Source organism: Atractosteus spatula, chromosome 9, assembly GCF_055471065.1.
Source record: "Atractosteus spatula isolate fAtrSpa1 chromosome 9, fAtrSpa1.hap1, whole genome shotgun sequence".
Classification (NCBI taxonomy): Eukaryota; Metazoa; Chordata; class Actinopteri; order Semionotiformes; family Lepisosteidae; genus Atractosteus; species Atractosteus spatula.
In genome coordinates this window covers 41,600,591-41,616,920 of record NC_142714.1, presented here as the reverse complement: position 1 = coordinate 41,616,920, position 16,330 = coordinate 41,600,591, and the positions used below count along the sequence as shown (strand labels likewise).

General features: G+C 41.3%; 1 protein-coding gene across 1 annotated transcript in view; it reads left to right on the top strand.

Moving 5' to 3' along the window:
- The window catches only part of shroom4 (shroom family member 4), a 56,379-nt gene that overhangs the window by 17,972 nt on the left and 22,077 nt on the right, over positions 1-16,330 (top strand). Inside the window, exon 2 of the mRNA XM_088924410.1 lies at positions 2,988-3,139. Within this exon, the coding sequence (XP_088780536.1) occupies positions 2,988-3,139 (152 nt within the window). The remainder of the gene's footprint in view (positions 1-2,987; positions 3,140-16,330) is intronic.

Sequence of the window (16,330 nt, the reverse complement as noted above, 5' to 3'; positions counted from 1 at the left end):
GGTTGGGGTGCGTTAGTGTACTGGAGTGTCCCACACTGTTCTGGTGTGTACTGCTTCCTGGGCCTATCTGTGTAATGACACTGTGCAAGCATGCAACAGTTCTTTTGTTATTCTTGTCTTTTGGGTGTTGTACTGAAGTACTGAAAAAGTTGCAATGACATACATGTTCAAGGTTCTATTTCCTTAACCAATTAAGTGATCTATATTTTGTTATGGGAAGTGACTAAAATAAGTGCTGCTGTATGCCTTGAAATTCTGCTTTTTAACTGAGGTACATTGCCACACAGTCTGACCATTTTTTTTCTGTTAATAAAGTAAACAAATTCACTTATCAGGAGAAACAGATAACTGCACTGTAAAGTTCGGTGAGATTTATGTCACAGCAATATGGTCGCAGATTATTAATGTGTGAATATTTCAGGAGAAGGAGAAAATAGATCCTTCGAGAAGAGTGAGACTAGGAGAGCAGCATTTAAAATTGGTTTGTATATTCAAAACCTGTCTACGAACTGAACCAATTGCTGCTTTTGTTTTTAGATTGTTTTGTGGAGATCTAACAACCTAAGGACTGTCTGGGAACCATGTGCTCTGAGATTTTATATTTCGCAGGTTATAAGAAAATGTTTGGCCTTCAGTGACAGTGAAATCAAAAGATGAGACTTTTTGACTGTTTAAAGGTAAGAGTCTTGTTGTGGATGTGTAACAGTCTTGTTTATAGAGTGGTACAGTATGTCATTCCATGGAACATTTCTAAAGTTATTTTAAAGGAATATGAGCCTGACAAGAATTTGGAACTTCATAAAACTAAGAATGGTAGGCACTTCTTCAAATGAAAATAGTTGTGGGAGTTTGGAACAAATTGCCCAGCCATGTTGTTGAAAATGATACCCTGGCTTCCATCAAGAAACAGCCGGATTAATCCCATGGTCAACTAGCTGCAAATGACTTAACAGACCTGATGGGCCCCCTCTCATTTGTAGTTTTCTTATTGCTGTGCGTTTATAGTCTCGTGCTTTTATTCCTGTTGTCAGTCTTTTAAAAGGGCTTGTATCCCAGCTCCCAAGATTGCAGTTCAGCCTCATCTTGTGTCTGTAAGTCCCACTTGGCTACTTATGTTACTCAATGGAGGGTGGAAAAGGGCAGCATATGGGAAGCATTTTTCTGGTATTCCGAACAAAACCTCTGGCAGAGGCCAGTGTGAACGGGCAGCTTTTGGAGATGGAGTGCAAAGCTGAAGGCTCAGCTGAGTCCATTGAGCAATGAGAAAAGAGATTTTGTGTGAAAATTAAACTATTGCTTCAGTATTCGAGGTGTGTGACAGAGCATCCATGCAGAATTGTGGCCCGATTTGTTATTTTTATTTGACCAAAAGAGGTGTGTCACTTTACAGTCTGAGGCAAGAGGACAGGTTGGGGAGGGTACATTACACCAGCTTGGCCTTGTGTTTCAGACTCCTGCAGCACTTGTGATATGTAATTGTTTGACATCAGCGGTCAGAACTGGTCAACAGAAAGTCAAGAAGAGGTGAGAAATATTGGATATGTCGGCACACCCCAGAAAGAAACATCACCAGCAACAGCCGAACTACAGACCCATGTTCTGCCAAAAGTCTTTTTTGAAAAATGAAATTTCTACAGCCTTGGGTTCAATTCGTGAGTGCGGTCTGCATGGAGTTAGCAATATTCTCCCTGTATTTGCGTGGGTTTCCTCAGGTGCTCCAGTTTCCTCCCAGTCCAAAGACATACTGGTAGGTTAAATGGCTTCTGTAAAATTGGCCCTGTTGTAAGTGTGTGCCATGCAATTGATTGGCATCCCATCCAGAGTGTATTGCGCCTTGTGCCCAGTGCTTACCTTGATAGGTTCTGGGCCACTGTGTCTCTGAATTATATAAACAGTTATTCAAAGTGATATGACAGTGAAATATATAGAAGGGACCAGAATGTGGAAGAATTTTGGAGTTAGTACAGTAAAAATAGTTTTATTTTTGGATGCCTTTCAAAAAGCTCAAAGCACATAGAAGCACATTAACTCCACACTTCTGTAACGGAAGCAAAATAAAAGGAATTGGAAAAAAAAAGATCAGATATGTATATAGGTCCGACAGCTGTTTCATTGTTCTTTTTTATTTTTGTTTGGTTGTAAACTGTCAATATGGGAATTAGTGTTGTTGCCATCAATTTTAGTCTTGGTTTAGGGTTGACATTGAACAGCTTGTCTGCTCCGGGCATGCACTGGATTGAAAATGGCACACAGAAGTCTGGTAGGAATAAGAAGTCACAAAAAAAACACTCCGAGCTACACTAAACAGAGTTTTGTTCAGTCTTTCACCAAACTAGCCAAATTTTTTTAATTCCCGAATCAGCTTATTAGGTCTGGAGCCATGTGGATAGTCCTAACTTCAAATGCTTGTAGGCTGGAAATGCCCTCATCACAGGGACTGAATGTGTCTCTGCTTACATGCTTGTTGGGACGGTGACGCATTGAGTGAATCCAAAACTTTCTTGACTGGGCAAACCTCAAAACAAGCATCATTGACATGATGTTCTACAGGTGTTTCCATGGCATCCGTGCAAAATAGAACAGAATTATGTAATATTAGCAGGACAATACAATACAATACAAAGTGGTACAATAAAACACATCAGGTTACAGTGCTGTATGGTGCAATACAATACAGTGGTTCTCTCCCTCCTGTGCAAATACAACACTCCTCACTCTGTTATGCAGTTCTGTCTGCAGTCCACCTTTTTCATCAAGAAGAAGCTAAAGTCCATAATGGTTCCTCCACTGTCCCTCAGGCTGTGGCAGGCACACAGTAAGGACAGCACTCAACCTGCAGAGCCAGAGAATCGCAGAAGTGCAGGAACCGTTTATGGCTCAGGATTTAGGGTGTTTCTCTTGTTTCCATCCGAAATGGAAACCCGAAACGTTACAAGGCTGGCAGCTCTCCTGAGTTCCCTTCGCATGACGTCTTTCCCGCTTTACAGATCGAAGAAGGTGGGAAGGCCGCGCTGTGCAAGAAGCTGCGTGTGGGAGACGAGCTGGTGAATATCAACGGCTCGGCACTGTACGGCTCCAGGCAGGAGGCCCTCATCCTCATCAAGGGCTCTTACAGGATCCTCAAGATGGTGGTTCGCAGGTAAACCGTCCCACTGTCCCTGGAAATAAAATACCTTGGTGTGGGTCGGGGGGAAGATGAAGCCCTCTGCCTCTCCTTGCAGTGTGTCTCTGTTCTGCACTGCTACACATCTGTGCAGGAGAGTAATTTTTCGCACAACAGTGACGCCTTGTGGCAATTATTAGCATTGCAGCCATGCAATGCAATTGTAGCTCTTCGCAATTCTTAAAAAATATAATAATAATGATTCCTTACACCTGTATAGCACTTTTCTGGACACTCCACTCAAAGGTAATGGGGACTCCCCTCCACCCCCAATGACAGCCACAGCACGCCAGTAAACTCATCACAGAAGAGCTAACAGTGGGGAGGAGAGCGGAATAATGAAGCCAGTTGATACATACGATTATTAGGAGACCATGATTGTTAAAGACCAGGGGAAAAATTGGCCAGGACACCAGGGTAAAACCCCTACTCTTTTTGAGAAACACCCTGGGATTTTTAATGACCGCAGATTTTGGGTTTTATCCAAAGGAGGATGCCTTCTTGACAGTATAGTGTCCCCATCACTATACTGGGGCATTAGGACCACACAGACTGCAGGGTGAGCGCCCCCTACTGGTCACACTAACACCAATTCCAGCAGCAACCTTAGCTTTCTCCGGTACTGGCCAGGCTCACACCTGCTGAGCTTCAGTGAGTTGCAGCCAGTTGTAAGTTGCAGGGTGATGATAGCTGCTGCCAAGATCTTTGACATAGAAGTCCTTGAGTGTATCTGTGTGTATCTGAGTGTATAAATGAAATCATATGTTTGAGTGATGAAATCGCTTATCAATGTTTGTAAGTCAACAAATCAATGAAATCAATAAGTCTCGGCAGAATGCTGCTGTGTGCACTCTAATACAAAATTCCGATATATACAAAAATAATATAAAATTTCACATTTTTCTGCTAAAATTCAGCCTGCTGTTCTTGGAATCCCAGAAAATTATTCTCTTGGAGAATCCTATCTTTTTAAAATGCCAATTCCTTGGAATTGCACTGTATTCCCTCTGATCATAGTAACCCCAGTCCTATAGATGTGGCTAGCCCCACCCAGATTTCCAAAACCCAATGGAGAAGAAAGCTTTTTTTTTAAAATAAAATCATCAGCTGAATAAGTTCTACAGCAAAGATTAACAAAACCAGCTCTTTAAGGGGGGCGGTTTATGCTTTGGGGAGTTCATTCCAAGCTGCAGTAAAGCGGATTAAAAAAAATAATGATCAGAAAAAAATTCTTTCCATATTTTGGAAGTAGAATAATGTCATACTGAAAACACTCTGTTATTATCCAGTACTAATGCAGAGCCAAATTTCCAAACTGTTGGTTTCATGAAATGCCGCAAAATAAAACACATTTTAGAGGCACCCAACTTAAATGGAAACATTTTCCATTTGGTTCTGAGCACAACTTCACAAGGGGAGCCACAGTTCCTGCCAGACTTTCTATGGATTTTCCACTCTCTCGTGTAATGTTCCCTCATCTATAGCACAATGCACCACCTGCTGGTTTCAGGTTGAACCAGCCGAATGATTAAAAAAAAAACAGAAGTGTCCAGTAAACCCATTTACCAACATGAGACGAACAGTCATCACATCAAGGCAGTTTTGTTTGTTTGTTTTATTTGGTATGAATAAGGTTGACACTTAGTTTTGGGTGCTTCCAAAAATAGAAAATGTCTCTGGCTTGTTTGATGAGGAAGGAGTGGAGAAATGCGTTTTGTGTATAGACATCCCTGGAACAGTCCTGGTCAACTGTCTTTTCTCTTTGTCTTCTGAAAATGCGAGTATATACACCAAATGTTTGCAGATATAAATACTGTTATGTGTTTTTTTGCCTCCTGTCACGTATGGGTTTTGATCAGTTTAGTAAATTCATTGATCTACTGAATTTAAAACAGGATTAGCTTACTGTGATCTTTGAGAGCTATGATCTGTGAGCTATAAGAGCTGTGATCACCGATGTTTTATTTACAACCAATCACATTGGTGTTTTTAGTTCAAATGACCTAACTGAACAAATCAGATGCTTCAGTGTTCCATTTGAAATTTCTTAGAAGTTTACTATATAAGGATCACCCCTAAAACCTGCTAGAATATTCTCTTTGGGACTAGGGTGGGCCATCCCTGTTGAGGAACTCTCTGGGGTGAGGGCTGGTTTCCCTTCTTCTAGAACATTCTTTCGCTGGCACTAGGGCTGCCCACCCTCGTTCTAGAACATTCTAAGTGCCACTTTGTTAGGATGAAGGAGAGTTCAATACACATGGAAGAGTCAGCATAGTTTACAAACCAGCATTTATTACCTCCAGTACATTAGTGAATAACTTTGAGATACAGCACGAAATGCGCCACTTCAGGGGCTGTAACCAGACATAACACTGTGTTGTGAAAGGACACTGTGTTCATGACCTGGACTGCTCAGTCCTCAGGAATTCCTGGGATGACTCCTGAGTTAGTCAGTCGTTCGTGATACAAGCTGTAGAAGTTTGTTGTTAAAATGACACCAGTACTTTTAGTTCTTTATCCCTTCGTTGGCTGTATTGTTTTGATTAATGGAAGCCTCCCTTTCAGTTTCCTTTGAATGGGTGAGACCTGAAGGATGTGGCTGTTCCTCAGTGGAAAGATCACCCTGCCCCTTCTGGTGGCAAAAGGAAACAAATGAGGAACCGTGCCTGGTATCCTGCAGGCTGTGACCGGAGCCATTAATAAGCACCATTGCTTTGGGTGTGCCAGTGACGGCTACCCCTGTCTGACTGAAGTGTCGGTCATTTTCAGGGCCTCCTGGTTTGTCTGTCGGCTGGTGGAAACATAAATACAGATTCAGCAGACAGTTCAGGGCAGTACCAGGATAAGCTGTGTGGGTTTTCACAGAGGGAGCAGAGCCAGCATCTTTTAGAAGGGACGTCACTTCCAGAGTCTTAGTCATCTCTGTATATTGTCTAATGAATTGTAAATGTAACTAAAATACTCCAGTTTTTACTGGAGAACAATCATTTTAAAGTTAGCTTCATACAGTATATATATCTTTTGAAATTGATATTTCAGCCTCATTTACTAATGGTCAGGAATTCAAAATACAATAGGTAGGATTATTTTAAGAAATAACTGATTTACTGGCACAATTACCGAGACCTTTAGAATCAGAAAAGAACATCGTTTTTGGTTTATGTGTAAAAAAACTTAATGTAAACGTAAGATACATGAATTCTGCTACATGTCCATTGGATCCAATACTAACCACATTTTTGAAGGCTGTTTTCAGCATTCTGCGCAATAATGTCCTTGCTTTACGTTACCAGCATCTTTCAAAACTGCCCAAGTGAAATCCTTCAAGATGGTTATCTTAATTAAATACTTAGTAATTTAATTCCCATTTTGAAACATTTCTATTCTTAGCTTGAGTCCTCAAAGGGTAGTCTTTAAGCAGTTTAATTGACAGTCATAGTTCTTCTGGTTTTTCAATTCTACCGCTGCTATGAGACTGCATTCGTCACAGTGGTAAATGATTGACTTTGAGGCCAGACTCAATTTGCATTTTTGTTTTGGTCCTTTAAGATTTCATTGGTGCTTTTGACACCCTGAATTGTGACATTCAGATTAATAATCATAGATATTGGGGTTAGTCTTTTGGTTACTGTTCTTAACCATTTTAGGTTTCATTTAGCAAATTAGGGATACTCAGCTTCTTGTACTTTGTTGCCCTAGAGGTCTCTGTGTCAGGAGTAATAATAATAATAATTGCTTATACTTATATAGTGCTTTTCTGGACACTCCACTCAAAGCGCTTTACAGGTAATGGGGACTCCCCTCCACCACCACCAATGTCCAGCATCCACCTGGATGATGTGATGGCAGCCATAGTGCGCCAGAACGCTCACCACACATCAGCTATCATTGGGGAGGAGAGCAGAGTAATGAAGCCAATTCATATATGGGGATTATTAGGCGGCCATGATTGGTAAGGGCCAATGGGAATTTTGGCCAGGACGCCGGGGTTACACCCCTACTCTTTTCGAGAAACACCCTGGGATTTTTAATGACCACAGAGAGTCAGGACCTCGATTTTACGTCTCATCCGAAGGACGGCGCCTTTTTACAGCATAGTGTCCCCGTCACTATACTGGGGCATTAGGACCCACATGGACCGCAGGGTGAGCGCCCCCTGCTGGCCCCACTAACACCTCTTCCAGCAGCAACCTTAGTTTTTCCCAGGAGGTCTCCCATCCAAGTACTGACCAGGCTCACACCTGGAGTGGCTAGAAAATCCATGTGGTGCTCCACAGAGCTCTATTCTGGGCCCTTTATTTTCCACATGCATGGTTCAGTTTGTGAGTGGCACAGCGGTGCGGTGGTCTGCATTGCTGCCTTGCAGTGCTGGGGCCCTGGGTTCAATTTTATACCTGGGGTGCTATCTATGTGGAGTTTGCATGTTCTCCCTGGGTGCTCTGGTTTCTTCCCACAGTCCAAAGAGGTACTTGGAAGGTAATTAGGCTGTGGGAAAATTGGTTCTTGTGTGAGTGTGTACCCTACTGTATGTCTGTTTTGGTGTTTTGTGTCTCTGCCCTGCAAGTCTGTATTGGATTAAGAAGTTAGTAAATGGACGCTTCAGTTTGTTGGATTATTCGTAAGTATGGCAGAAGCGTTTGTATTTGTGCTGGTAATAGTTTGCTTTATACGTGTGTTAGCCCAGTTGAAGCTTATGCTATCAAAGTTTTACTCAGTTGTGTTGCCGATAATAGAGAATGAATAGCTCAAAATTCTGGATTCCCAATTGACTGGTCCTTAAGAGCCTCAGGGGGACTTTGTTTATCTCTGATCTGTGTGTTTTCTTGATTAAAAACGTGGCATTTTCACTCAAGGAGTTAAAAGGAAGTAGAAAACATTCAGGGCTGTGAATATCCAAGATTAGGCTTACGTATCCCAGCACTGCAAGTTTTGGCTCCAGGCTAGTTTGCAAAGCATGATGTAAATTGACACATTTGATTAATCAGCTCCACTCTTTCCTGACAGTTTGGGGATGAGAGGCCTGAGGAATTCTTTCGACATAACATCACGCTTCCTGTTCAGCCCTTGTCGTTTTCCTCTCCTTTTCCTGTGGGAACCCCCGGGCTGGGCCCATGTCGGGGAGGGGGTGATGCAGGAGCCCACTAAAAACACTTTTCTGCAAAGGCTAAACTGTTTGTGTTGAGAACCACAAGCAGCTGTCGAAACAGGGGAAAGAAAAGAGCGCGAGGCAGGCCAACATACACAAGCCTGCTGTCTTGCCGTTGAAGAGAAGCTGTTTGTTCCGAGTAAATGGGGGGCTTTGCAGGAGCTAAAACTTGTGAATATGTGGCCTGGAGGTATTGGGGGGGGGAGAAGACAGAAGATTCTGTGGTGATAGCAGCTGGCAGCATTTTCCAAGAAATGCAGTGAAGACTGGAAAACAAATGAACCGGTTGTCTTCCCTGAGAGTATTTAATGTGCAAAACGTACTACTCAACCCAAAAACTTCACTTTCAATTAATTGCTTATAACAAAAGTACGTATACTTGCAACCAGTGGTGTGAAGTTGCCACCTATGGGAGTATGACTGTACATCTCCAAGTCAGAGTCCTCCCCAGTAGCTACTACAGTAGTTAAGAAAAGCGGCCTGTTACTAAGAGTCCAGGTTGACACACCAGTCTTGATGAGCCTTGTCTGAGGGAGTCAAGGCCTTTTTGCACACTGGCTCATTTAGATAGATAAGACTTTATTGATCCCGAAGGGAAATTGAGGTGTTACAGCAGTCCAGCCCAAGACAAGCAAAAATAGACATCAGAAGAGACTTAAAATTAAAATAAGTACAGCAATACAAAGTAAAATAAATAGTTAGGTGTATGCAAAATATGCTAAGAGTCACTGTAAAACAAAGTATGTGCAAAAGTCGCATAGGTGTGTACTGTACAGATTGAAAGTACCACAGTATAAACAGTATATTAATGCAGTGTCCAAAAAAAAGTACATTCGTGCAACATGCTGTCCATCGATGAGCAGATGAAGGGCTAGCAGTCCTAGCCTAGGGCAGTGTTATACACACTCAATTGATGTTTCCCTGAGAAATCTGTGTATGAAACTGAGCACAGGTACCGTATGTGCATTCCCTGTTGCACCTTGCACACTGGAGTCAGTAACTCTTGATGTGTCTGATGTGACTGTCTTGACCTGATGATCCGGCGAGCAATATAAATTGCATTGGCCTTCAGCTGGGGAGTTACATGCATTCTTGCAGTTCTGCATCTGCAGGATCCCGAATGCTTCCCTTGTGCAGCTGAACACAGAACAGATCAAGGCAACAAGGAACAATTAGTGGCATTTGTAGTGCTCTTCATTGTCAAAGTGTGCTCTCACCCCATCCCCATTCCCGTTGATGATGCAAAAAGTCCTGATTGTAGTTAGAATAACTCAACAACATTGCCAAGTTATTTTATTTATTTACTCTAGCAGGTAGATCATGAACAATTTCTCCAATCCCTATTCTGTGTGGATTGTAATGGTCTTTTTGATTCGCAGTTAGGCGATATCCAAGTCTCCCTAGGCCTCTTTGTTGGCCTCAGGCTTCAGTCAGACTGGGATCAGTGGTGATTTTTTTTGGCAGTTTGGAAAACAAGAGCTGTTTTCCAGACCTTAAGAGTCAGGGAGCGCAATGTTCAGGAAGCACTTTGTTTCTCGGGAGGTCGGTTGTAGGCGCAGTGGCGAGAACAACATTCTTCTCTAACCAAGGAGTCGAGGAAGCCAGCCTTCCTGCTGAAAACAATGAAAATTCCTCACATTCTGGAGCCCCTCTCTCTTCCTTGTTTTTCCTGCTTGAACATAAGAACTCCACACATTTCTTGAACTTTGAGAGTTTGTGTTACGGGCTTTAAAGCAGTCTCAGTCTTCAAAGATCCTTTGGGTCTTTCTTTCACTTTGCTATATCGCTAAGACTTCAGGAGCAAGGTTACTGTTTTGAAATGGTGCGCTGTGAGCTGGCTGCGTTTCAGAATTTGCATATACAGTATTAGGGCAGTATAAGTTCTTTCAGTGCATTCCTGGAGCGCTAAAGCAGAACTGCCAGATGATCCTTTGAGCTAGATTGAAATTGGAGAGGTGTCTTGTATCCATTCATCCATCTTCTGAAAGCCTCCGTAACCCCTCCTGCTAATATGTTAATCATTTATCTTTGTTTTGCCAGTTTTAATCCAAAAACCTTCTCTGCTTTAGCAGAAATTATTATATAGCAATTATAAAATAGCAACGCTGAGAGTTGTTTTATAGTATTTTTAGATGCATATGGTCCCAAATGTTTAGATTGGTGGGAATTGTAGATTTGTGGTTTATCTGGGCTGCTTTAAACAGCGTGAGTGATTTGGATGCATGAGAGAGCCAACACTTTGGCCCTCTGGCCAGCCAGCTATGCCTCTGTTTGTCATAGAAGAGAACATTTTATTAGGTGGTGAGTGTGTCTGGAATGCCAGTGTTGAAAATCCTTTTCAAAGCCAGTTGGAGGAGTAAATGCTTCCCAGACATCTTAAATTTTTACTTTTTTAAAAGCTTGCAGCAGCACTCGAGTCACTACTGTCTTGGATGATTCTAACTAAATAGAGTTAACTTGTAGGTTGCACTTAATTTAAAAATTACTAAAAGAACCTTCATGTCACTTTTTCCTCTGCCATCTGATGTGCTTATTGCTGAAAGAATTTTTACAGTGTGTGGTTTAAAACCACAAATGCAGGATTGATAGATTCATTAAATATGAATCTGGCGAGCTAAGTTAGATTACTGCTGCAGAATTTGGAAAGATATAGGTCTGTTGCAGTTGCTCATGTTGCAATGACATGTTTTCCAGAGCTCTATATCACCAAGAGTTTCCATGATTGGTAGTGGGAGTTTAGAAAACACTTCCTAACCTATTGTGTTAAAACTGATATGTTTTGATTTCCCATGAAACAGGTGGGTGAGATATTTCGATCAAGATGCTACTAGTGATCTAGTAAGCAAACTGGGTCAAATAGTATACTACTGTTTGTAACATTCCTTATGCTCCTATGTATCTATTAGATATGAGTATCTGATCAGGTAGCATTCAGAAATCTCTATACTGCCGCAGTGTGGTTCTACAGAGTTACTGCGAGCACTAAGGTTTATGTTTCTGGGTCCAATGTTTGTACATTGGACACTGAGAAGAGTGCTAACTGTACTAATGTAGTGTGAAAAGAGGAGCAGAATTGGATCCAGTCTGTTTTCTTGTCTGTTGGGTGGGATTTTGCAGTGTTCTCTGGGGCTCCTTGTTAGCTTGGCTCGTTCTTTGTGTGTTTTTAAAACAACAAACAGAGCATTGTGTTGGGAAGCATGCCTCACCATCGCCCTTCCTGGACTCTCCTGTTAATGGCCTTGTCCTGCATCATTGATTAAATGGAATGCGACCTTCTCTGAGCCATTTGGGAAAGAGGGTGTCTAACACAAATAAACTTAATTACAGTCTGTGGCTGGCCCCAGGGAAATTGGAATTAACCCTTTCCCTTAGGAAAGAATGCAACAACCCCCACCACCTTCCCTATCTCCCTCAACTGTTTGCTCTGGAGATGAAGTCAGCAGTGTACAGGACAATAACACAAACGCAACCTCAAATTCATTCGATGTTGTCGATTGGTTTTCTCTTTCCAAGGTGGTTCCAACATACATGACTTTTTTCAGAGATGTGCACTTCCTGTTTAACCCTTTCATTTGTTGTCTCACAAAAGGCTCATGATCCTTAGTTCCCAGAAGAAAGAGTAGCTAATGTTGACAAATGCTGCCAAAAAACAGACAAGTCGTTCAGCATTTGACCGTTTTATGGTTACTTTTAATAATGTCAGAGAAAAAAAACATATTTTAATATGTACCAAGCTATTCCGATGTTTGTAGCTGGCTGTCAAAAATTCATGAGGGAGAGGGTTGAACTTTAACACCATCTTATCTTCAATAGGTTCAAGCTGATAGTATTGTTCTATCTGTAGAGGTCTGTGCCTTTATTACTGGGTGACTAAGTGGTACAGTGCCTGTAGTAAAGGGCTTGTGATATTAAGCAAAGGAAGTTCATCATTCAGTCCCTGACTTTGCCACTCATACACTTCATTTCAACTTGAGCAAGTTCACAAGTCTCTGTGTGCTCAGAGCAGATGTAAACCCAGGGTACTCTTGTAAGCAGTTCTGAAGCCACAGTTGTATACGTTAATTCCGCAGTTCATTAACAACATAATTCTGTAATGAAGTGTGGATCCCTGTGTCAGCTTAATGCATTTTTTATTAGCTTCTTGATTAGCATTTGTTTTTCTCCCCAGCAGCATATGCTTCTTGGGTGATACCTTAGAAATCACACTATCTCTACTGTATGTATGGTAATTACATAATTATAAATGAATAACAATTAGGATTGTGTTTTTCTTCATTCATAAAAATTAATAATACTGAGTACTTAGGAGTTTCTTAATTTGAGGCTTCAACCTGGTAGATCTAGAGAAGTTGATCCTGGATGTTTCTAAAATCAGACATTTGGATTTCCATTGGGTCATGGAAACTGAAGTTGGTACAAAAGCCGTTATCAGCATTACTGCTTATCTGTGACTCATTCCTTCAGCACACATTGTCTCCAGGGCAGAAGCTCTGCTCAGACACTGACCTCATCTCTACAGCTCTATAGAGTCTTTCCTTGTGGTTTTTGGGAGTCGCTGTTCAAAGAAAACAGTCCAATCTATTAGTGGAAGAGAGCAAATGCAGACCATGAGTGGTGCTGCAAAGTGGAACTCAGGTGTTACACTCTGCTGTGGTGAGGCCTGCACGATTCTGTGTACAAAAAGGACTTAACGGCCCTAAATCAGCCCCAAATCAGCCCCAAATCCGAATCCAAAGATCACTAACAGTGTGTAGGTGTGTAGAGAGTTAACAGTTCACTGATATAGTCTGGAGCCAAACTGTTTGAGCCCTTGAAGTTGAGCAGCAGTGTTTTGAATCTTATTCTGAAATCCACAGGGATTTCAGGGATTTCAGGGAGCCAGTGCAGGGAAGCTAAAACAAGAGATAAAAGCCTATGCATTTCGGTTTTGGATAAGACTTATGAAGCTCTGTACTGAACATGCTGCTGTTTGTTAAAGACATGTTTGGACACACTTGCAAACATTGAAATTGCAATTGTCAAGTCTGGAAAAGACGTAAGCTTTTAGCCTCTCTGAATGACAGACATGAATGTATACAAGCAACAAAGAGTAGTTCCAGTAGGTAGCTGCGTCAGCATGCGTAGGCTGCAAAGGAACAAGTAAAGGTTTATTCCATGCTGAAAAGAGAAGAAAAGAAACACAACGTTTCGACTGTGGAGCCTTCTATGGTTGTGAACCCAAAGACACCCGAAGAAGACTTCACAGCCAAAACGTTGTGTTTCTTTTCTTCTCTTTTCAGCATGGAATAAACCTTTACTTGTTGCTTTGCAAGCAACAAAGATGCAAAAGATGAAAAAGACAGTGTAGGCTGCCAATGTGCTGAAATCTACAAAGTATTAAAGAAAATGAATATGGACTTCTAAATTTGAAGACATTAGTCAAGATTACTTAACAGTTTTATGCAGGAAGTCCATCAGGTCAACAGAATTCCATCTCTAGAAATCTCACACTAAGATCTGGACTAAACAGATATATTACGATTATACATTTTAACATTAGGCATTATTTGTATCCATGGAGGCCATGTATCCTGAGTTCAATTCTGGCTTCAATTATCTGTGTACAGTTTGTATGTTCTCCCCATGTTTACGTGGGTTTCTTCCTGGTGCTCTAGTTTCCTCCCACAGTCCCACTGGTTAATTGGCTTCTGGGATCTCTGGCCCTGATGTGAGTATATGCGTATCTGTCTGTGTCTGTGTGTGTCCTGTGATGGACTGGCATCCTGACCAACGTGTACCCTGTCTTGCTCCCGTTGCTTGCTGGGACAGGCTTCAGCTTCCCCATGACCCTGAATTGGAAGAAGTGGTTAGAAAATGGATGGATGTATGTCTTGAGCCATCTGGAACATGGCCTTTCATGGCTTATATAGATGTATAAATAGGCAACAGAAGCAGTTCTTTTGCCATAACTGCTCATACTGCAGCTACGGTGGCAGTGTGCCTTGAGTGGGGTCAGAGAACACTCCCCAACTCTGAGTTAGTACTGGACAGGTCAGTGAGTGTACAGTGAGTCGGGCCTTCCTGTGCCAATTTGTCAGACTCGGATGCTGACCACACAATAAGTTGCAGCGGTGATTCAGCTTGAATTGGATATTCCTAAAGAGGAGATCTCGATAAACCAAATGAAAATAAATTATCCTAATTTTCAAAATGGTTGGAAAAATAAGCCTGAATTTCATCAACATTGTCTTGTCAGTGGCCCTTTTTTTATTTCTTTTGTTTTCACTGATTCTCAGAACGTGTCCTGGTAGAACTTCATGGAATCTTGCTCATTATTTGTGTTTTCAATGTACAAAAAGTATAAGAAAACCTATCCCTGGCAACAAGCCATTAAACCATTTAGCTCCCAGTTCTGAATTTCTTAAGCTTCTGACGTGTCTCAGAGACAGGAAGTGTTTGATTTTTCTTCTTTAAATAATAATAAAAGAGCCCTCCATATTATTCTTGTGACAATTTTGTCTTTATCTTTTCTGAACATTGTTTCCTCACAGTCTGAGCCAGATTTCCTGTGGTATAATATTGTTAAGATAGGAGAATGAGAGGAGGTATTTAGTAGTGTGTTTTTTTTGTGTGTTTGGGGGGGGGGTGTTCATTTTCTAGCAGTAATATCCGATTGGAATCTAGGGCTGGCTTAGTCACAGTGATGAAAGAAAACTCCATTTGCGAAATACGAAGTGACTTTCTTTTGCTTAGAGAGAGACAACGATTGGCTGAAGCATAGCAACAGCCTTCAATTGGCTTGATTATTTGGAGTTGTTTCGTGTTTGGTTGTATTTTTGTCCTCTGTGACGTACAGTCTCAAGACTCAGGCTTGCAAGAAACTATAAGAGTTGGGTCTACCCATTCCAGCGTTCCTCCGCTACACATTCTTCGGAGTCTGCCTCCCGTAGTATTGAAGAAGCTCTGCTACTGCACAGGCATGTCATTTGTGGTTTGAATCCACAGACCAACTTACAGTGCCTGTTCTGGATCTGAATGGATTGAAGCTGGGATATTTGGATAAATGGATTAAGGCAGCTGTATGGTCACGGGAAATTGATTTGAGTAACTCTTGAGGAACTGGGACGTGTGTCTCATCACATGCAGAGCGCAGTAAGTACTCTGTGTCATGTTTGAACTTGGCTTTGTGGCATACAGAGGTGGAGAGGTGATAGTCTACAGTATGTAGAGATTCAGCTGTTCTGGCATGACTGATCTCCAGAGAGAGCCACCAAGCTCATACAAAGTGGGTGCGAGGGAATTGTCTCACAGTGCAATTTGTTTGTTTTCCAGTCATTTCAGGATTAAATCAAATCAAGAGGGGTTTGATTTATTTTGATTTGACAGTGGATTTGAAATCTAGCCTCAGATTTCTTTCACTCTCAACCATGTGCTAAGCTGTTTCTATTCATTAAATTTAATTTTAGTGTTGCTTGAGGCTAAAACACCCAGAGTAGCAGAACCTCCTCTAAAATCTATTGCAGCAAACTGCTCTGAAATGTTGTCTTGTACGCTAAAACTATGCACTGGGTGGTAATTAAATATTATAGTAGATAACAAACTGTATATCTTAAACACATACTGCTGTACATCAAGAAAACAAAACCACACATATGTAAAAGACAGACAGGATAACAAAATAATAAAATACAAAGAGGAATGATGCTTTTGTAAATACAAATGTGAATTATGTTATTGTCGTTTATAAATAAACCTGATAATTTAGTTTCAAAATCAACAGGAGTTAATTAATTGTTTCATCATTGCGTCTTTTGCTGTAGTACTTACTAAGGTTTTTCTTATGATTTAATTTAAATAGTAATCGGTAATTAACTGATTACTGAGATAGCCCACACGGTTTGTTCAGCGAACAGTGTATCATCAGAAGAGTCATGTCAAATGTCAAACCGTGAAAGGATCTAGGATTAAGCTATATCAAGCTATATCAAATGCCTTTCTCTGAGACTGCATGACAAATTCTGGCCCTGTAGGGATTAATGATA